The sequence below is a fragment of the Aulonocara stuartgranti genome, assembly GCF_965226115.1.
Source record: "Aulonocara stuartgranti genome assembly, chromosome: 7".
NCBI lineage: Eukaryota > Metazoa > Chordata > Actinopteri > Cichliformes > Cichlidae > Aulonocara > Aulonocara stuartgranti.
The window spans coordinates 69,097,501-69,120,654 of NC_138945.1; the positions used below are offsets into that span (position 1 = coordinate 69,097,501).

The window sequence follows — 23,154 nt, forward strand, 5'->3', positions numbered from 1 at the left end:
ACGAGGGTTCCAAGGCCCTGACAAACAAACCGGCCTGCTCCAAACACTACACGGTCTTGAGTTGGTCCTACGGACTTCCTATTCCATCTGCAAAAATGGCGGATCTGTTGTTGCTCTATTGTTGGCCGCGTGTTGAGCTTGGTGTTTAAATTGCTTTCAAACTGCCATTTTTCTTTTCCCTCGGTTGTTTTCCCGTTAGCACACGTGAGGCTCTGTGCTGCACCGACCGGTACGTCGCAGAGTCGTTTCTCTCCCGTTCTCGTCTTTCGTCAGCCGGCGTATGGAGGAGCGAGGAGGCCTCGCTGTCTGTGCTGTGGGAGGCGGCTGTGTTTCTGCTCTATTATTGGGTGGGGGGGCAAGTGGAAAGCACTCCGCTCATGTAGCCCATTATTTCTCTCATCATGTGTTCTCACTTTTTCTCCCTATCTCTCCCTCTCGCCCTCTCCCTGCAGAACCACACACTGAGTCAGCACGCGCAGTGAGACCGAGGCTCGGCAGGATCTCGCAGCTCAGCCGGGGCCCCCGACCCAGAGCCGGCGGGGGACCCCCATCTCCACATCACAGCCAATCAAAGTGTCATTTGCTACTCACATGTAAAACTCTAACGATCGCGCCACTGGGCGCGGCTATTAGGAGCAGCGGGGGAAAGGAATATTAATGGGATATGCTATTAAATAAAGAAAGGAAAAAGTGGGTGAGGAAAGCAGTGAGCGCTAGCTGGAGGAAAGAGAACCAAGGTATTGTACGTGCAGTATTTTTTATTGTCCCGCCAAAACCCCCACCAGCTTCTTCGTCCGCCCCGTCTCCCCCCTCCCACCAATCACTCCCCAGGTCATGCAATTTATTTTATTTTTTAATGAATAGAAAAGGAAAAAAGCAAGAAAACAGCCTTTGTTTTGGGATTTTTTTGTTTTGCTTTTTCATAGACTGTACTTTCTCGTCCCCTCGGTCGCTTATTGTATTCGACTTCATAGGTGCCGTTTTCTTTGATTTTTCCTTTTCCATATGCGCTTCTTTGCTTTTGTTTTCATTTTTGTACCTTTCATTTCTTGCAGTAAGTAGGTACTTGTGCTGTGTTGTGATTGTTTGCCAGTCGTAATATTCCTAAACCGCTACCTAAAACGATCCTTTTTATGATTATTGTTATATATATTTTTCCTTTTTGTAATTACTATGAAAACAAAAAGACATGAAAACAAAAATAAAGTGCAGAAAACCATACAGATGTTTCTTTTTTTGGATTGGGTTTTCCAGTCTCTATGGGGCCTATAATGGTTATTGTAAAAAAATAAATATCATCGATTTCAATGCGTCTGGTCAACGACTGCTTTTTGAATGTGAATTAACCAGATTGCAATAATCTAGTACAGAAAAAAGATGAAAGGAATAAATAAATGACAAATAAAGAATTGCTGTGTGATGTGATTTATGAGTTTGCTTGGGTGCTGTGTTTGCTGATATTGCGACACAGAGAGTGACCAAGAACTGCGCTGGAAACGATGCAGCCATTCGGCTCGGCGCACAAAGACAAGCGACTACGGCATAATCTGGCCTTTATCGTTATGCTCAGGCACAAGGTGATAGCTGGACTGATCACACCTGGCAACAATCCTCTGTGAATAGATCTGTTTGAAAAAAGGCACAGTGGACCATCTGTGTCGAGTTTCATCTAAGGTCACGCACACAAGAACGAGGTTTATGATGACCACACTTATCAACAGCAGCAGTGCGCATTGTAAGATAATTAGCCTGACACGGCTGAGAATCATACACGTCTCACTGGTGATGACCACGTACAGATATTGTGGTTTGGTGTGCGTGTCTCGAGCATGCAGTGCGTGTGGGCTGAAAGAATGGGACAACGAGGCCGAAGGCTCCGTTCAAAAAGGGCCGTGGAGCCGTTCGCTCTGCACCTCGTACCGGCTGCACTGACAGTTTAACACAGCTGCTTTCATCAAGCTTTTCCTCTGCTGACCCACAGTGACTTTTTACAATGGAATTGATGTGTGTTGAAATCATGTAGCACTGTGCAAAAGTCTTGAGTTGCCCCTCATTTCTTTATATTTGTACTGAAACATGGGGAAGCACACATGTAAATATACTCTATGTTTGGGATCATTGTTGTGCTAAAATATTTAGATTCTTTCCACATGGTGTTGCATGATGGATCAAAATCTGGCTGCACTTTTCTGCATTGATCATTCAAACAACTTCCCCAACATCAGCCCCAAACCACGCCCGATCCTCCACTGACACCCACAGTTATAGTTCTCTGATGGTCCCCTCCCTCCAATATTTTGAACACAGATGAATTACTCCATAGGATCTGTAGCCACCGAGTTTCAGCCTGGCTCTTGTGTAATTTGGCACACCTCAGCCTTTGTGTGCTCCTTCCTTATGGATGGCTTCTTCACAGCCACCCTCCCACTGAGACCATTTCTGATGAAGAGGAGATGGATCAGCTGAAGGGCCAGATGCGTCTCTGAATCCATGTCAGGTCTTTGCTGAATTTTCTCTCATGACTTCCAGATATTGTTCACCTGGCGCAAATATTCTCTTAGACATGCCACTTCTTCTTTTTCCTCCAACTGTCCAGGTCGTTCATATTTTCTGAAGGGCAAACTGCACATCACGCTGAGATATAGCAGGTGTTTAGCTAACAGTTCTTTGGGAATCACCTTGTTGGTGCAACACTTCTATTTTATGCCTGTCAGTCTGTTGTCTTTTGCATCTTTTCATATTTTTCCATGTGTTTTTGCACCAGGGCACTAGAAACAACGTGCCTAATGTTGTTATGTGAAGACACAACACTGGTTCATCCTTTCAATTAACTGCCTTTTTATGCTCTAAACAAACAAAAATCCAGCACGAGGACTGAATATGAGTGAAAAAGCAGCTGATGTCTAGAACTTCGAAAGACTTTCAAAAAGAACTATTAGCAGACTTTAATTTGAAAAGGTACGGCTGTTTGGATGCAAAATATAAAGGAGTGAGAGGTTCATCATTTTTTCACTTCTAGTTGATATTAGTATTGCAGTAACGTTTCATAAACTTTGCACAGATTTGTTTCCTTCTTAGAATAACTGCACTTGAAGCCAGCATTAAAAATGTCTCCAGAAATAATCCAATGGGTGACAAGCAAGGGTGTAGATTTGGCATGGACGGAAGGGACGTGTCCCCACCAATAATTTGATCTCTTTGAGTAAAGAAAATCAAACCCGATAGAAAAAAAACCGATCTGTCGACGTCTCATTCACCCAGCGGAGCAGAAAGAGTTAAATTACGTGCTCTACTGGAGTCCTACGTCATGTGACAAATATGGCCAATGTGATTGGCTGAGCCTTTCAGGGAGCTCTGTTTAGTTTCAGTAGCGGCAAGCCTGCGCTGCGAGGAGGAGGAGAGGAGGACGGCAGCAAAGAGGAAGAAGCTGGATATAAGAAAGTGTTTTTCAAAGAAACCTGTCAGTCACTTAAAGCCAAGTTCACTCATAAAATGTGTCACAATAACGTCACAGGCTGTGCTAGGCTTTGGCCCACATCAGTCTGAAACTGTACGTAACCATGAATAACGTGTTTGCACAGCAGGCAGCACTGTTAGTTCTCTCAGTCTCAGAGCAGCGTTTCTAATTTTGATTGAAACTGTCAGAGAAAACAGAGCCTCGAGCAGCCCGGATATTAGTTTACAGAGGCTGTTAGAATTATATGTCTAACGTTAACATGTTGGTGACACAATAATTTCATCCTAATGGCTCTGACATATTCATAGGGTTCATTTTTGAGACAAAATATCATGATGTAGTCAGGATTTTGCAAATATTCCACCTTGTAGTGCAGTTTGCACAGTTTTAAAATGCACTCAGCCTACAAACATTACTGACGAGTCAAGATCTGCACAAAGTGACAGAAACACTGAAGCAGCTCCACATTTTATTCTTATTGTCATGTTTGTCAGGTGACAGGCAGCTCTGCCATGTTGTAGCTCACAGGTGACTGGCTGATGATTTGGTGCTATAGATTAACTAGTATTTATTATCATGACAGTGGTTAGGCTGCTGATGTAAAATGATTCGTTAGTGTATATTTGACAAAGAATCTGAATTGACATGTCTCACTTTTTATATGGCACGAATCAATGTGTTATTTTATCAGGTGTTCCTAAAAAGAATATCGATCTGTCAGACAATATTGTGCCTGATTACTGTTCATCAAGTCTGTGACCAGAGAAGGCAGTAATGTTTCGTCATCTCGTTTATGTCCTTTTTTAAAATTACACGGTTCAGTATTAACCTGAATTTGTGGATACAGCGATGAACTGTGACCCTACAGAACTGCACCCATTCTTAGAGCAGTGTAGTCTGAGGGACTGGAGATCACACTCACTCATCCTGGTTCCTGAACTGTTTGGCCTTGTGCAGCCTTGAACACTTTCAGTTTTACTTCTAAAAGACTCACTGGGATGTGGTTTGTATGCCCACATGTATGTTATCCTTTTGTCAGCTAACCAAACTAACTGCACACAGCGGGTTTTTTTTACCATTACCACAGACATTAATTAACTAATGGGAGAATTCCATTGCAGCACAGATGGTGGGAGACGAGTACATGCCAACGGGAAAGGCTTTTAAAAACTTTGGTTTTTAAATTAAAGTGAATAGAAATAATATGAAACAACTAATAAGTAACAAGAGGCATTTTGAGATAGCTGCACACACGCGCACGTTTCCACTCTTTTTTCATAAGAAAAACAAACAAACAAACATATATTTCTATATCTGTCCTATTATTCGTCCTCCAGCTCTTGAATGTCTGGCTGACTGTTACCTTAAAACTACCGTATTTGTTCCTGCACTAGGGCAGGCCACCCGTCCATCACAGGGCTAACACAGAGACACAGACAATCATTTACACCCAGTTTATAAATGACCCGAGGCGCACATGTTAAGACTGCGGGATGAAGCCAACACATCCACAGATGCTGACACCGGACCCTTACAACCACTGCGCCATCATTAGTGCTACAACACCAGTTAAAACAATTAGAAACGTGTGTATGGATATTTAAAGATACATGATCTACAGTCTCCTGTGCACCTGCAGGTACTCGGATCGTACTTTCACTTTGTGACGTCGCTGCCAAACGCAGACGGTCCCTAACGCTGACGACAGCTCGGTGAACTCTGAGGACCTGTTGTTTTTTTTCAGCGGAGGCACAAATAAAGTTTGTTTAGCAGAACACTTGGAACTAAACCGCGGTACATTTAACCGTCCGGTTGTCGTTTGGTGCACATTCACAGCAGTGGCGGGTACAGCCCCGTGAAATAGGTCCGTGTGTGTATTTCCGGGTGGCACGAGGCTGCTCCGGTAACATCCCAGCTAGCATCAATTGGTTGAGCCTACCTCCTCCGCTCGGTCGCCGCGACAGCCGGAGGCCGTGACACTATCGCCCGGGACAGCTCCACGGTGGATGTCTTGTAGCTGAAAGCCCAAAGCGGGGAGAGTCATGGCGGCGTCGCTACTCTCCGAGACCGACATCAGGCACCGGTCCATGGCGGAGGAGGATCCGAACGGCAACGAGCATGGGGCGGCTGCACGCAGCGCGGCGCCTCGCTGGGGACCGCAGCACGCCGGGGCCCGACAGCTAGCACGGCTGTACTCGCCAGGTAAAAGCGTCGTTATCGTCCTCGGTGGTGTTAGTGCTGGTGTGACTTACTGTCTGTGTGCATCAGCGGAGGCCTAACAGCCCACAGTGCGACATCAGAGCTGACAGACGCGGGGATGATGATGATGGTGGTGAGGGTGAGGGTCACTATTTTGATGGCAGTCCCGTTAACAAACTTAACAGCGATATGTAATTAACGACTAATTACTACAAAGACTGTGCAGCAGACAGTGAATTATTGCATTAACGTACTGTGAAGGCCTAATGTCTAAAGGTGGGGGGGGGCCACAAGTTTCAGCTGACTGACCCCCCCACCATGCTCGCATGGTTGAAGTACCTCTGTCTCAGGCCTCTGTTAAGCTCGTGCACACGCTGTTCCGCTCAGACATTTATGCATGTTAACAAACCTCAGACTTTTTCTTACTGAAGGCCCACTCAGGGAGTATGTTCCTATCCATGCTTTCAAAGTGAAATGTCCTGCACGGATAGGTGGGTGTCAGTGACCGACCTCCCGTCTGTCTCACATCATTTCTTGCCCCATGATTACAAGCTTGTACATGTAAGTGAAGAGTGATCAAATAATCCCAATTTCCCAGCTCTAGGGCAATTCTGGTAGTTTTAGGACAATCAGTCACCATTTAGGCTTCCCACAACTAAACGAACATGATCGAATGACGTGTGCCAATGAAAGCTTAAAGTTTCCTGAATGGCGACTAGATAAGACGGATACACAACAGAGCATCGAAACAAAAATCACAGCTAAAGGAGAAGAACTTGGAACTCGAAGCAGATCGCCATCCGTTGTTTGGAAATACTTTGGATTTATGGGAAGTGACCAACCAAGATGAAATAATGTGCAAAGATTGCTGTGGGTCTGCAAAGCAACACGACTAAGTTACACACCACTGACTGCAGTACAACAAATGCATTAAAGCCAAGAAAAACACTGCGGCGGTTGCTAATGTGAAAAGTCCAACATCAGCCAGTGCAGCTCGTCAGCACGTCCATCCAGCTCACACAGATGCACTGAAATCACCAAAGCAGCTGCATTCCCTCTGGCCAACGATAAGTGTCCAGCAAACACGGTGAGGGATGAAGACTTCTGGAAAATGGACACAGGAGTGGGGATACTTCACTGTACACAAAACACTGGGAAAAAGAGAAGGCCGTCAAACGTTCCTACTTGGTCACATGCATCATGCAGGTACAATGAGTGGGGTGCAAAACTTTATCTCCTGCTTTTAGTAGATGGATAAATTCATTATTTGTAGAGCACTGATTTATTTTACTGCAGAGATCTGTGCATCAGCAGGTGTGTCCCACTACATGGAAAACGTAGGGCTATGTTTGTGTGACAGCAAAACAGTTTTGTCACTAAAATCAGGGGATTGTGATGAAAAAACGTATTATCAACATTACACATTGTGCAGCCCGAGTGGTGATGCAGGCCTTCAAACCCATTCTGTGTTTTTCTGTTTTGCTAAAGGTGAAAAATATTTTAGAAGAAGGGACGAGCTGACACCTGGATGGACGCGCTAAAAGGCGTAACCATCGTCAACACGGCGTCATGTTTTGGCCTGAATCAAAGGGGACTTATCTTATACTTAATCATTTAATTCACTTCAGCACTTTTGCTCCTTTACCCTCCCTTTAAGCAAACGTGTTTCTAATAGGCGTCATGTTTAAACAGGAGGGGGACGAAGCCGCTGTACTCACAGCTCTTTCTCCAACTCTTCTAAAGTACTTGTGTTAAAAGGGCTCCAGAAACCTTACAGTCAGCTATCAGGGCGGAGTAAGGGAGGGCGATGTAGCCTTTCAAGAACATTTGTGATAATGATTTGTGATGATATAGAAAAAGCCACTGAACGGGTGCAGCCTTTATCAGGGTACGTAAACGATAGGCGTTCTTCATCCTCCTTTTTCGATGAACTCCTGTCATGGCAATAGGAGTAACACAGCATAGGTCGAACAGAAGCAGCCCAGGTAGTGCTGTCCCTAAAACCTGTCAATAAACCATGTAGAAGAATTGCTTAACACATTAATTTTACAGTGACTAAAGTAACTTGGCCTTTTAAAGCCCTGCTTTTCAATCATATAACTGCATCAGTCGCTCCACAGTTTGCTCTTCCTGTCACATGGAGTACAGCTGAGCACTGCTTCGGTTACACATGGCCTGTAACTGGAGCAAAAGTACTGGGCTCTGTTATTGAAGTAGCTCCCTTACTACGTATGAAATCTTCATCAGAGGCTGAGGCCATGCAGGGCTCGTCTCCTTGCTGTGGAAACAGGAAAGCATGGCGATGGTATAGCAATGACATCGTGATATGTTTTTGTACCATGTGAATATGTATGCCCGTGTGCTGTGGACAGTGTGATACGGCACAGTCGTGGGGACGAAGCCCTTCCTGCCTGTGATGGCATGCCACACATGGTAAGCTCCACACCTCACCACCCGTTGATTCACTTTAGTTTAATTTACAGTCACTACTTTAAAATATTCTACTTATTGTTCAATATTGTTTCTTTATTAAATGTATTTATTTTTCCATCACACCTTCCAATGTTTATATGGCGTGCACACATATTAACCTTGCAAGGTCAAAGTTCTGTTTTATGTTATATTAATACATCTTTCTTTGTTTGAGTTACCTGGGGGTTGGCTTCTCCTGTCTGGCAAAAGGTGTGGCAAAGGGCTGCCAGACCTGAAGTACCACTGACAGCCTAATTGGATTGCACCACATGCTTCATTGCCTGGGGGGTGTTTCATGTTTGTTTCATTGTTTTGTATTAGTTGGTTATATGGCAGCCAGCTTGTTTTCCCCCGTGTGTGTCATTTGGTTTAGCTAGACCAGTATTTAAGTTCCCCTGTGTGTCATTTCAGCAGGTCAGTTTATCATATGTTTGTTTGAGGTTTTGTTAATTATTATCTTGAGTTTAGTCTATTGAGTTGACCTCTTTTATTGGTCTGCCTGTTTGAGTTTTGGCTTTGTTAAATATGTTTTCATATTTTTGGGTCAATAAAACCCCTTTTTGAATTAAAACCACCTGTGTCCTTTATGCTTTACTGCTTGGTCCCTGACGCTGCCACAGGATTAATGAGTAGTTTTTACAGTCTAGTGAAGTTGTTGCCTTCAGGTGTTCAGTTCAAAATCGATGTGTGACAGAGTCTGCAGGAGTAATCCTCCAGTCTAGTCCTCGGCCCAGAGTGTGGCTGGCTTTCTTTGTTGCCCGCTAGTTTAACCTCCTCAGACCTGAACGCTTCCACAGCAGCATTTTTAATTTCTCTTTGATATTTGGGCTGATTGGGACCTGATGAATGTAAAAACAAAGAATTACCAGATTTTTTTTATTTTTTTTACCTGATTTTTGTTTCTAATAAAAATGAGATCCACATATGAGGATATTCGTTTAAAATTTCGATAGAACAGTAGCACTATAATGTCCTCCTAAGTGGATATCAGGCCCTTGTAGAGCAAAATTGACTATTTTGGTCTAAATAACCCAAATTGTGATGTCCACATATGTGGACGCAGGTCCTAGGAGGTTAAATTCACCTTATGTCTTCCAGGACGGGTAAGTCTGATTAGGCACCTGGAAAGAAACTGCCTGGCAGGATAAAACCAAGGAGCAGTCTGAACCCTGTGGGAGAAACTCCCAGTACCGCTGTTGGGACAGGCAACACCTCCATCACAACAAGGTGTAGGTCCTGTGACATCAGCTCTTGTATGATGTGGTTTTCCTGAATATTTTCCCTCCTCCTGCATTTGTTTCTTTCATTAAAAAAAACATCAGTCAATACGTAGCTCATTGTAGGTAAATGTGTCTTATGGAAATAATTAAATCCAGGTTTTCACAGTGGGATGTTGAGCCTCCTCAACACTTCCACGTTTTGCGGTTTATTGATTGGTGAAATAGATGGCAACAATTTAAGGCACAAGATAAATTGAGCTATTTCATCAGCGGACATGCGTTGCTTTTGGCACGAGGGTGGGCACGCTGGGGCTCAGACCTAAGCAAAGACAACCTGTGTTACCAGTTGTGCATCAAGCTGGCTTGTGCCACTTTTTGCCTGACCATCTGCCCTGCGTCTCACTTCACTGAGCATTTTAATTGCCTCTGGTCGAGCTAAGCTGGCAACTTGTTGACAATTTCTAAAAAAAGGAATGATGATCAGAGGAAAAAAAGGTTTGCACCGCTATCTCCACATGTGACATACCTGGTGACGTAAATTTGGTTCATATTTGCAATCCTGTCGTATTTGTGCCCCAGAGCAACTCGTTGAAAAGGCTCCTCAAGATTTATTAAAACGTTCGTTTTCATTTAAAATCAGCCATCACCCCTGACTTTACTGGAACCTGGGGACACCAGGCGTCCTATTTTTAGTCACTGTGAGTAAGAGTCACCTTCCCCATTAGTGGAATTGGATCTGTTATTCAATGCAATTACATTAGTGAGATAACGTCTCAGCTCTGATATTTGGGTTTTTCTTTCCTGCTGTTGCCAGGCAACACAAACATTACACATCAAATTCCTCGTTGACAGTTTAACCAAAAGGCATTTCCAGTGGAAACTGGCCGACATATCCTCAGCATAACCATGTATAATATCCACACAACTTAAAAAGAGGTTATACACACACAATACGGTAATACTATGTTGAAGCACAGTACGTATCACTCCGCGAGGCTCCGCCTACGATAGCCGTAATGCTCCGACAATCCATCAAGCGGTGCGGCTTCGTAGCTCAGCAAAGTCGTACTGAAACAGTTTTTGGCAGATTTTTTGAGCGCTGTGTAGCACATAAAATCGGTTCGGTAATAACATTTTGGTGACACTGATGTAGGAGGGATGATGTTGATCGAGAACCTGGCCGTGTTTACTGGCCTGTGGTTGTTGTTGAGTGTAGCACTGATTGATGGTTAAGAGGATCACACATGCTTTTGGGGTCCTGACACTTTATCCCCTCTCACTTAGTGACAGCGGAGCTTAGTTAGCGCGCTGACTTTGGGTAGAAATAGTACACAAGGCTTAAATATGGGTAGTATTATGATGCAACACAAGCTGCTGTTGAACTTCAGATAGGTCTGTTACACAGTGCAGTGTTACTCGGCAGTAAAGTTTATTATTATTTATACTTGAGGGAAGTAGGTCAGGCAAACAATAAAACAATAAAAAGCCACCATAACCTTCAAAGATGTGACCCAGGCCCTTTTTTAAAGCTTGTTCCTCACACCAAAGGTTAGCATGCAGACAATTATGGTTTTATGGACACAGGCTTTCACATCTGCCCAGCCCAACACTAAACATGTCCTGGACTGTAGTAAGGACAAGGTCAGGTATCAGACTTAGCTGAATTAGCTGCTTTGACTGTTGAGAGTGTAATGAGTGTTTAAATATTATTCAGCTTTTCAAATAAAACAATTATTCAAGGTTTTCCCATCAAAACAAACGATCCAAATTTATCTGAAAGGGATAGTAGTTATATATGATCTGTTGTTGGGTTGGCAGTTGAATTCCCAGGTGCCTCCTCTGAATCCCATCGTGTTTGGCTTTTGTGTATTTTTGGGGTATTTTACCTTAAAAGCCTCAAAGACATATTTTCAAAAATAAGTTTGAACACCAGATTTGACGTGTCGATGCCCAAATCTGGTCTCTGACTGTTTTTTCTGAGGTCCTGTCGTAAAGCGTGTCGCTTGAGTTTGCAGCGGTCCCCAACCTTTTTTGGGCCACGGACCGGTTCAATGTCAGACAATATTTTCACGGATCGGCCTTTAACCTCCCAAGACCCAAACTCTTCCACGGCATGCATTTCTAATTTCTCTTTGATATTGGGGCATATTGGGGCCCGATGAATTTAAAAACAAAGAATTACCAGATTTTTATTTATTTATTTATTTTTACATTATTTTTGTTTTTAAGAAAAATAAGAGCCACATATGAGGATATTCGTCTAAAATTTTGGTAGAACTGTAGCAGTATAATGTCCTCGTAAGTAGGGAAGGGTACCGGTCTCCGGTGCCATGCCATGGTTCTGACATAAACGGTAGTAACCAGACCGAAAAACAGCGCACATTTCGGTGCTTTATTTTGGTGCATTTTTTTTCCCTGAGATGTCACACACTTTGGATTCTAGCCAATCATTTTATCTTTGCGAGTGTAGTAGGCGGGCCCAGGTACGTACGTTCTTTTAGAGCAGAGCTACAGATTAAAAATGCCCAAGGCGAAGCGGTCAAAAGTCTGGCTGTACTTCACAGCAAAAGATGCAAACTCAGCAGCAACAAGTGCTTTAAGCTGATACTGTGATACTGTCAAAGGAGGTAACACCTCAAATCTGATGAAACACCTGGCGACGCATAGCGTTTTTTTAAAGCCGAGAAATGCACCGTATTTGATAGCTTGCTGCGAGACCTCACACCGAGCACATCTACTGCGGGTGTGGTGCCTGTTATCGACCCGGAGTTAGCAACATCCCCCAAGAACCCAAAGAGGAGAGTCCTGGCCCCTAGCCCTGCCAGTGTAGCAGGAATGATGAGGATGATGATGCAGCAGCAGCCGTTCTTCTCTGCGTGAGTAGCTTCATGTTGTTCGTGTGTAATTTACGTTGAGTAGGCTAACCACGTTATTACATTAATGCATGTAAGGTGAACTAGCAAACACCGTCGTAGTTACATGCGGCTGTCCTCTTGTTTGATAGAGTGATGCCATATATGCTCTATAGCTGCAGAAAAGGCTAACATTGTTATCTTTTTACAAAAAAACGGCTGAACATGAGAGGTTTTTGGACAAAGTGTGTGTTCTCCATTCTTTAAGCACCGGCACCGTTTCAAAAGTACCGGTTTCGTACTGGTATCGGATAAAACCTAAACGATACCCATCCCTACTTGTAAGTGGATATCAGGCCCTTGTAGAGCAAAAGGGCCTAGGAGGTTAAGGTGTGACGGATAAATACAACAAAATAAAATGATCCGACCGAGACAAAAACTGTGGGATTTAGTAAATATAATATCAAACTCACTGAATTCACTGTGTAATTGTGTAACTTTATTAGCAGTGTCCTCCTGAAATGCTCCAACAACATTGAGAGTAACATCCTCCTCTCTTCCCCTTAATGCTCTATGGTCGCTATGGTGACGTGTAAATAGTTCTTTCAAAATAAGACACACAACTACAACATGGGGTTCGATAAAACCCTGAAAACGATAAATTTCACACCTGAGCCTCAACTCTCACGGCCCAGTACCGGTCCGTGGCCCGGGGGTTGGGGGCCGCTGTCGTAAAGAGAAAGAAGAACGGGACAAGTTTTTATTTTTTTAGATCTCAGGGATGAGGATAGCTAGCTTTATGGCGTGGATGATGGCTTCTGGCTTATCGCAGATTTAGTTTTTTAATTCAACACTTCAAATAATCTTTTAAACTAAAATGAATTTTTAGTATTGCTGAGAAATGTTTTGTCTTGAATAATATCGGATGAGCAGGTAAAGCTCTGAGTTATCAGCGTTCATACTGAAAGAGTGCATTTTAGCTTCTGGGTGTTTGTTGCTGCTCTTTTTGAGTTTTTCTCAGTTTGGCCGAGCGTCGCTGTTTGTGAAGCGCAGGGGCAGCTGTCAGACACAAACTCTAATGGCCTTTCCCAGAGGAAAATGTGGTTTTTGGGTTTAAAAGTAGAGGCCGGTGGCTTCCTGGCTGTAATAAGAGCACGGTTATGTGTGTGCGCATTTGCTTCTTCACCAGGTGAATCTCTAAATGACTTAGAAGCTTTCCCTCATTTCAGCCAAAGGGCACAGCAGGCGGCAAGTGGAAGATATGCTCAGCGAAGCTAACAATGCTGCCGAGCCATTTTATGAAAACTTAAAAGCAAAAACGTTCCCCCACATGCTGACAAGTGTCTGTTTAAAGAAAAATAAACAGCTAAAATTCAAAATGTCAAAGTGTCCATTTAAGGGAGCGTCACGCTGTTATGTGCTTAGTTGTTTGGGTTCGGTTCAGCGTCCGTAGGAGGTAAATCTAAATAGCAGTTTGGCTTGTTAGAGTTTGGAGAAGTTTGATGAGGCGTTGGCAATGCTCCATAGAGCCAAACATGGGCTCATTACAGCAAAGCGAGGATGGACAAACAGCTGGATATATCTCCCTGTGCCTCTGTTTCTGCATCTCTCCGTTTCTCTCATTCATCCCCTCGTCTCTCCTCGGCCCTGCCGTATGTCTGAAGTGTCACGGTCTGCTGCTCCTCTCCGCTCCCCCTTTTTAAATGTATCATCGACTTCCACGTATCGCACATTTCTATCGAGTACAGTGGAAGACTCTGACGTGCGTGCGCGCGTGTGGTCTCGAGTTACCCCGGAGGCTCTAGTGTCCGTGGGTTTGAGTGATCTTCAGCCTCATCCAGCTCATCTGCCACCCTGCTCCCATTAAACACAAACATGCACTTATGTGTGAACATGCACTAATCGGTGTTTTTGGAGGCCGGCAATATTTGAACCTGTGAGCAGTGCTGAAAGAACAGAGGTGGGTCGAGTATCCAGAAATTGTACTCAAGTAAGAGTAGCATTACTTTAAAATATTATTACTCAAGTATAAGTGAAAAGTAGTCTTCCAAAAAGTTACTCAAGTAAGAGTAAAAAAGTACTTGGTGAAAAGACTACTCAAGTAACGAGTAACTGTTTGAAATGTCCGATGTATTTTATAAATAAATGTTATCAGACAAACAAAAATAAATAAATATACAAGTTTTAGTATTTTCAACAGGAATATATGTAAAAACAACAAAATAAGGCACAACAATTCTAATTTCCAGGTTTCAGATTTTCACAACATAAAGCTTTTTTCACCAATACCTGCAGTAAATAATATAAATATATAAACAGTGCAAACAATTTCCAGTGACAAGATATGCTGTGAACTTTATATTCATGTTTGCTCCAAATGGCACAGCAGCCTCAGAGAAAACAGAACGAGGCATCTTCAACATATGTTCATACAAGGCAGCTCAGTTTACCATAAGTTGTATGGGTGTGTGTCTGTTTCTGCATGTTTAGCAAAAATGTGCCCTTTCTTCACTCAGTGAGGTGATGGTTCAGCTTCAGCAGCAGTTTGCTCTCAAGGTTCTTTCTGTGAGCACTCAGGTCGCATCAGAGCATCAGGCCGTATAGTGTGAGACCTGCATCGTGACCTATGAACTTCTAACCCCTGCGATTTGTACAGTTTGAGCAGGAGCTGAATAATGCGACAGAAAAAATCGCACAGTGTTTGCTCAGCTTAATGCAGACTGTTTAAACTAAACAAGCTGCTGTTTGACATAATAAACCCTGTCAGCCGCAGTATTGCCTCTGTTTTAACAGTTAAAGCAGTAGAGACGAGCTGTTTGCATGTGCGTGGAACTCTAGCGTCGTTAACTCGTGCAATCGTTACTACCCACCTCCGTGAAAGAATAAACACAAAGAGCCATGTTTACATGCTTAATAACTAAATTATTTATCACAAGTCCCACCTGTGTGAGCAGGTGAGCTACAAAATCCTGACACATGTATAACTGAAGCTTTCACAGCTTCCTGCCTGCGAATAGAACGATGGATTTTCAGTTGAGGGTTGCAGATTGATCTAAAAGGACTTTACCTGAAGCCTGCTGTGCACCTGAACAGGCATTATGAGTAAATGCACTTCTTCTTTCCCAGCGAGCGGCTGGATGTTAACAGACAACAATGACGAGGCAGCCACCAACTGTGAGTGTTTCAACAAAATCAGACGCGTTGCTGTATCTGTTTCAATAATGTAGGACGTTATGGATGTTTTGATTCTAGCTCACATTGACTTAAAAAAACCAACAACAATATTTTTATTGTTCATGACGTTAGTCAGTCATGTTGCTATGCTAATGTGCCAAATTCACCCAATGCATTTGGCTTAATTTCTTTCTGTGTTTCTGTGTTAAACTCAGACTTATCGTAAGGTCTGCCTCGTTTGGTGACCAGAAATAAAGATTCACTTCCTTGAATTGTCATCTGAGGCCTCAGAAACGAGTCGGTCCTCACAGAGTGTGATGTGAACGTTTACAGTAGGATGTACTGTATGCAGTTTTAGTGTTCCTGTTATCATCACACTGGCATGATGTCATACATTCACAGGAACATTAGGCTCTGATATATATGAGTTCATGTGCCCAGTTTCATAGCTTTTCCTTATAATCATGATAATGTGAAATAAGAGCACAAGACCAAAACATGTTAGCTGACTTGGAAAAATAAAACTAGTCTTAATTAACCTCCTAGGACCTGCGTCCACATATGTGGACATCACATTTTGGGTTGTCTAGACCAAAATACTAAACTTTGCTCTACAGGGGCCTGATATCCACTCACGAGGACGTTATACTGTCTCTGTTTCATCAAAATTTAAAACGAATATCCTCATACGTTGCTCTCATTTTTCTTAGAAACAAAAATTGGGTAAAAAAAATAAAATCTGGTGATTCTTTGTTTTTACATTCATCGGGTCCCAATCAGCCCAAATATCAAAGAGAAATTAAAAATGCATGTCGTGGAAGAGTTCGGGTCTTAGGAGGTTAAGAAACAGCCGTGTGTGCACGCCCAGGGTCATGATTGCAGGAAAAATTATGGCTGCTGTGGAAATGCATAGTTGTGCTCGGCCCCAGGAACGGAGCACCGTCGACTCCCATCTCATCCGGCTGAGTCCCGTCGTGGAGAACGACACACCTGAGTGACATGAGCGACACTCTCACCTGTAAAATTGGACTGATTGTTGTCTTAACGATGAGCTTCTGCGAGTTCTCTCTCTTCTTATATGTGGCAGTTCACACACACACACACACACACACTGCCTGACTCCCTGAACTATTGACCCCAGGGCTGTAAAGGTCAGGGGTCACAAACCTTTGGAGCACGTGTGTCGAGCCCAGAGGAACAGGCGGACTGTGCTTGGCTTTAACCTCTGCGTGTGATCGTGACCTCAGCGTCTGTGTGGCTGCTGCGAGCTGCAGAGGACCGTTATCGCAGAGTCAGCACAATCAGAACATTAAATCGGCCCGATGCTTTTTTTTTGCCCTGGATTATTAATAAAGAGAAGGAGAGATGATACTTTTTTCCTTTTTCCTCACAGGTGAAATTTACTGTTGTAATTTACTAAAAGAAGTAATATGTGTGTTTGTGATTAATGCTGTCGGTCGAGGTGTCAAAACAATAATTACAATATGCAAAATGTAAATATGCAGCATATAAATACATCTTCAGGTGTATTTAGATTACAGGTGCAGATGTACTTGAGATTTTTTCACGTCTCCCTCGCTTTATCTGAAAACGGATTTAATCACATTTTCTTTCATCACATTTCCAACTAAGAAGAAGAATATACTGCTATTTGTCACACAGCTGTTTATTTTAGTTTTACTGATGTTATATGAGAATATTCAGCAGATTGACTCGAGGTCAAATGTTTTTGGTCGTCAGTACTGATTCTGGGTTTTGAGAAGTGTATCTGGATGATGCTCTGTCTCTGTTTGTGTCTGACTGCATTAGTGCCACACCGGTTTGTTTCCTTAATAATGGTGAGGCAGTATGCTGTCAAGCTGCTGTAAATCTGAAGGAAATCTCTTCATATGTGGAACCGAAGAGGGCTGAAGGATAAACTGAGTAGAATTTGGTGGGTAAAGGTCACTTTGGTCTAGTCGAGCACATTCAAGCAATTTCCAACAAACATACATATAAACACATAAAAGGGCTGTGCTATGAATAAAGACACAGCAGCTTTTTAAATTGTTTGGAAACCAAAAAGTTGAAGGAAAATTCTGTGATTGTTAATTAGCACATCCTTCAGCAACGGTCTAGCCACTTGAAATAGAGATTAAATCGTTTGATTGGTTATTTATGGTTGGTTTACACAGCTTGTGTATGCATGCGCAGCTGTGTATATCCACACGCGTGTGTGTGTGTGGGTGAATTGTGTTGCTTACATTGTTGAGATATACATTCCTTGTATGTGTCTGTGCATATACATGGCCAATAAATATAATATAGCTGTTTAATATAATATAACCATTTGGCTCATGGTACAGCCATCTGAAGTTGGAATTTTCACCTGGAATTCTCCCTCAAGTCGGACTTCCAACGTAGAGAGTCGAAGCGGTTCACTGCTGCATTGCTAACGATCTAACATAGCGACAGTGAACCGTAGTGAAACTGTAACATGGGTCTGCTGCTGTTGTCTATTTGTGACTCACACACACACACAGAGCAGGTTTATCCATGACTGTGCTGCATGCGTGCTGTGGCTGCTGATGCATGAATGGTTCTTCTTTGCTAAGGAGCCAAACAAATCCCATTTTTCCCAAAGTTTCCAGCTTTACTGCTGGAACGCGCTCAGCTCAGGAGTGAGTTCACTCCGGGGTCCTGCATCTGAATCAAACATCAGATAACTTTGAACGTTTGGCTCATTATTCCCACAGACCTGCGTGGTAACGTGGCGATGTATAACACAGTGCAGTACTTCCTGTACGAAGCACCTTGCAGCAGCTGTTGGTGTGATTTGGCCGTATAGAAATGAACCTGATTCAAACTTGGACAAACAGACCGAACATATTAAATCTGTTCTTCGCGGTGCTTCAGGAGTTGACAGCCCTCTGTGTTTTACTTGAAGTGAAGTTGCAGTGGAGTCGTAGTAAGCCCCACTGAAGGACGACAAGCGTGTTCTGGCCTGGAGATCTGCAGATGGCCCCGCCCCTCCCTGAGCCCGGTTCTTTCTGTTAAGAGGGAGTTTTTCCTTCCCACTGTTGCTTGCTCAAAGGGTTGTTGTTGGGTTTTCTCTGTGTATTGTACAGTTTTTAACCTGCAGTCTAAAGCACCTGCAGGCAACTGCTGTTGTGCTAAAGAAGTAAAACTGAGCTTTGAGACAAAGGCACTGAAGCGACCACCAATGAGAGCACAGCATACTGGAGAGCAGATAATACCTCACAGGGTTGCTTAGACAACTGGAGCGTCAGTGAAGTCTGTCCATCAGAACTCGGTGAAGAGACATTTGATCCTTTTCTGATTTTCCTCCTCTTCAGTCAGCTGGACTCAAACATTGAGAATACTTCTGCGCTTCAGTCTTTTGATGGCGAGTGCCTTCATTTAGCATGCTCTCTCTCTCACACTCACACACAGACTCACACTCACACACCCAGAGACGTGTGAGCGCTCTACTTCCTGCTTTTACCTGAAGCTTCTCCACATAGCTGTACACCTGCTCTGCGTTTGCCTGACGCTGGCGCTCAGACCTGCAGGCTGCCGTCTTCATTGCAGTTAATGTCCCTTTAAAAGTCCTCACACGCCACCTTTGTTCCAAACAGGAGTTATTTTTGCATCGTGAGAAGATATTCACCTTTCTGTTGCTGTTCGTTGCCTTGTTTACCTTCTCTTTGTACTTTTTATACCACCTGTTTCACTAGCATCAGAGTGCATGCCCGTGTTTTAGCCAATCAGAAGGGAGAAGCTACAGTGCCAGCGTGGTATTACCATGAATTCTCTCATTTCATGAGTAGATCAGAGTAGTAAGAATTTATCAATATTTGTGCAAACATGTCGGAACAATATCATCAGGAATATTCCTCCTGAATTAGGTCCTACTACGTTTACATTTTATTCGTACATTTTGAAGCCAAATGTAACTTTTGGCTCGCAGACAAAGCTAGCGCACACTACTCATTCACATAAATGATGTGAGCACAAATTCAGACGCACACACACACTCTGCACAAACACACACAGTGCATCTGTGGCTTTAGGCGAGCCTTCTAGGCAGGATTTTGCTATTGACCTTGACCAACGCGTGAGAGGAGCTGGGAATGCTGTGTGTTTCCAGAGAAGAGCTACGGGCGTGTGTGTGTGCGCACGTATGTGTGTGTAATTATTCTTATGAGGGCTACAGATGAATATGGTGGTAGAGGAAAACCCAGGAGATGAGGGGATGGCGCACACACACAGACACACACACACTTGATGGGATCTGTCCATCCTTTTTTTTCTGCGAGGCTGGAGCAGGGCCTACTTACACTGATTCTCATGTGGGTTAAATATGTGTGTGTTATTGTGCCTCATATATGCATCTGTTTGTCTGTGTGTGTGTGTGTGTGCACGCAGCATTGTGTCGGTATGCCATTACTGAATCTCATTTGCTACATTCCTCTTTGTTGCTGTTGAATCTACAGGGTAATGGATTTATTAAGTTTGTCTGGCAATACTGTGTGTGTGTGTGTGTGTGTGTGTGTGTGTGTGTGTGTGTGTGTGTGTGTGTGTGTGTGTGTGTGGGACATACATATTGTCTTTGTGTGTTTCTTCATCTGTGGATGTGTACTTTGCATTGATGTTGGTTTTGTGTGTACCGATGAGTGTGTGTGGGTGAATGTGTGCGTTTGCTTGGCTCCCTGTGTTGTGCTGTTAGTGTGTGTGTGTCCCAGGTTCTGCCGTCCGCTGAGATCAGATGAAAGGAAGGAGGCCTGTGACGGATCCACTCGTCTGAACGAGGGAATTCGACCTCCCCTTCTCTCTCTCTCCCCTTCTTTGTGACTCTACCTCGCTCACCCAGCCATGTTTCCATGTTACTGTCACTCTCCCCCAGTCTCTCTCTCTCCGTCTCCCCCCTTCATTCTCTTTCTCTCTGAGCATGTGACCCACTTTTACCACCCACGTCTCTCTCTCCCTCTCCCCGAGTCCCGTTAGGAGACGGTCTTCTGAGAACCAACCAGGGGACAGAGAGAGAGAGAAAAGAGCAGCAGAGCTGTGTGTGTGTCGCTCGTCCATACAGTATGTCATCACCCCCGTGATTGGGTGCCTAATGTGTTGGCAGCCTCCACATCAGAGCGAATAAGTGTTTGTAAATGGGCTCTGTCTCAGAGCGGCGGGTGAAGGCGTGGTCGAGGTACGCTGGCAGCTCCGACTCGGTCTTTGAGCCGCTGTCAGGCTAGCGCGGGGAAAGTGCGAGCTCCTTTTTGTCAGAGGCCCTGTGGGTGGTTATTCAGCACGAGTGGGGCTGCCTCGCTCGTTGTTTGTGTTTTTTGTGCTCCTGCCTTTGGTTCGGTCCCTCGCTGTGCGTGCTCACTTGATTGGTCATAACTGTATCAGAAAGCTTTTATCTTCTCACTTTAACATGGGAATGTGTCACTGGCAGTGGAAACATAATGACATGTTATACATGAATACAAATGCACAGCACAGGGTCCTGGCTCCTTCACACACCGACAGTGTGTATTCAGTAATGCTTCTCTAAACGTGAGCTCCGTGTATTGAATCTGAATATTTTCTGTTGTCACGTCTTTCAACGAGAACGTTCCACCTCGAGAGTTCAGCCACATTAGATTTGTTTTTAAACGAAGCCTAATTAACATTTCCAGCCTGTAGCAGAAACACACATAAGCAGCATAAAGTTTGAGATGTTCATAAATATACCTGAGTCGCTTAACCCTTTAAAGCCAGTCGGAGCAGCACGCTCCGTTTCACGTAACTATTTTTAAAACCCCGTAGAACTGGAACCGCGTAAGCTAGTGCAATACATTTTTTGCATATGAAACCGGAGGAGTTGTACTTACATCTTATGCCATCAGCTTGTCCTCGGTCACGGTTTCCTTCCACATAAAGCTTTGCAAAAACTGCATAAAAAGCACTTGCAGGAACAAAAACATAATATTCCAGAAACACGCTTTGCCGATCTGATCAGCTGTTCGTAACACTTCCGACGTTGAAACAGACGTCAGCACGAACTATCGCATGTCCGCCATTTCCTGCCTGAAACCGGAAGTGACGTCATTTTCGCGGAAAATGTAGTTTTTTACTTGTAGGCCTTAAAAGCCTATACTGGTGTTTTTATAAGTCATGTTTGACTTTTCTGAATAGTTTCTGGGATGCTTAGAACTCGAACTGCACTGCTGGAAATAGTTTATTTTGATGCACCTGCTGTTTTCTTTGCAAATTTGCATCATAGGATTGTTTTTCGTTTTTCCTGCAGTATATACAAATTGGTGTATCTCAAAAATAAAACTATGACACTCAAAATAAATTTCCTATGGTGCGAAACTATTTTGTGCAACTTTTTTGTATTTAAAGTTTTGAGGGATAAACCTCTTAAATTTCTCCAAGTAGAAATATGGCGCCGCAGGAGGCGCCATAGGGGTCGGGTGCATTGTGTGCTGGGTGGCGGCCAGGAGCGGAGGCCCTGGCGGACTGACCCCCGGCTGCCAAGACTGGCAATAGGGACATGGAATGTCACCTCTCTGGTGGGGAAGGAGCCTGAGTTAGTGCGTGAGGTTGAGAGGTACTGGCTAGATATAGTCGGGCTCACCTCTACACATGACTTGGGCTCTGGAACCAGTCTCCTGGAGAGGGGCTGGACTCTGTCTCAGTCTGGAGTTGCCCCTGGTGAGAGGCGGCGGGCTGGGGTGGGTATCCTAATATCCCCTCGGCTTGCTGCCGGTACGTTGGGGTTTTTCCCGGTGGACGAGAGGGTTTGTTCCCTGCGCCTTAGGTTCAGGGAACGGGTCCTTATGCACTGAGTGGCAGTTCAGAGTACCCGGCCTTCTTAGAGTCCCTGGGGGGGGGGGGGGTGCTGGAGGGTGCTCCACCTGGAGACTCTGTTGTCCTGCTGGGAGACTTCAATGCTCACGTGGGTAACGACAGCGAGACCTGGACGGGCGTGATTGGGAGGAACGGCCTCCCTGATCTGAACCCGAGCGGTGCTCTGTTATTGGACTTCTGTGCTAACCACAGTTTGGCCATAACGAACACCTTGTTCGAACATAAGAGTGTCCATAAGTGCACGTGGCACCAGGACGCTCTAGGCCGTAGGTCGATGATCGATTTTGTAATCGTATCAGCAGACCTGCGACCATATGTTCTGGACACTCGGGTAAAGAGAGGGGCTGAGCTGTCAACTGATCACCACCTGGTGGTGAGTTGGATCAGGTGGCAGGGGAAGACGCTGGACAGACCTGGTGCACCTAAACGCGTAGTGAGGGTGTGCTGGGAACGTCTAGCAGAGGCCCCAGTCCGTGAGATCTTCAACGCACACCTCCGGCAGAGCTTCAACAGCATTCCGAGGGAGACTGGGGACATTGAGTCCGAATGGACCATGTTCAGCGTCTCCATTGCCGAAGCTGCTGCATTGAGCTGCGGCCGCAAGGTGGTTGGTGCCTGCCGTGGTGGTAATCCCCGAACCAAATGGTGGACACCAGATAAGATAAGATAAGATAAGATAGAACTTTATTAATCCCTCGGGTGGGTTCCTCTGGGAAATTCGATTTCCAAAAAAGCACAGCACCGACAGAAGTTACAGAGTTACAGAATATTATATATATACACACACACACACACACACACACACACACACACACATATATATATAAATACAGAGACAATATAAATAAAATATACGAAGGGGATAAATAGAATAAATGGGAATAAAAAATAAAAATACAAGTGAATTGCACATTTCAAGTATTGAGGTCTATTGCACTGTTGACTA

At 44.1% G+C, this 23,154-nt stretch overlaps 2 protein-coding genes across 5 annotated transcripts in view; both read left to right on the top strand.

The window, feature by feature from the left end:
• Positions 1–1,221, top strand: part of znf423 (zinc finger protein 423) — a 130,805-nt gene extending 129,584 nt beyond the window's left edge. For all 4 annotated transcript variants that reach the window (XM_082539360.1, XM_082539362.1, XM_082539361.1 and 1 more), the window contains one exon: positions 453–1,221. In XM_082539360.1, coding sequence (XP_082395486.1) covers positions 453–482 — 30 coding nt within the window. In that variant the 3' untranslated portion in view covers positions 483–1,221. The remainder of the gene's footprint in view (positions 1–452) is intronic.
• Positions 1,222–4,941: 3,720 nt separating this feature from the next.
• The window catches only part of LOC309710141 (plasmanylethanolamine desaturase 1), a 58,762-nt gene continuing 40,549 nt past the window's right edge, over positions 4,942–23,154 (top strand). The window contains exon 1 of the mRNA XM_082539395.1: positions 4,942–5,659. Coding sequence (XP_082395521.1) covers positions 5,500–5,659 — 160 coding nt within the window. The 5' untranslated portion in view covers positions 4,942–5,499. The remainder of the gene's footprint in view (positions 5,660–23,154) is intronic.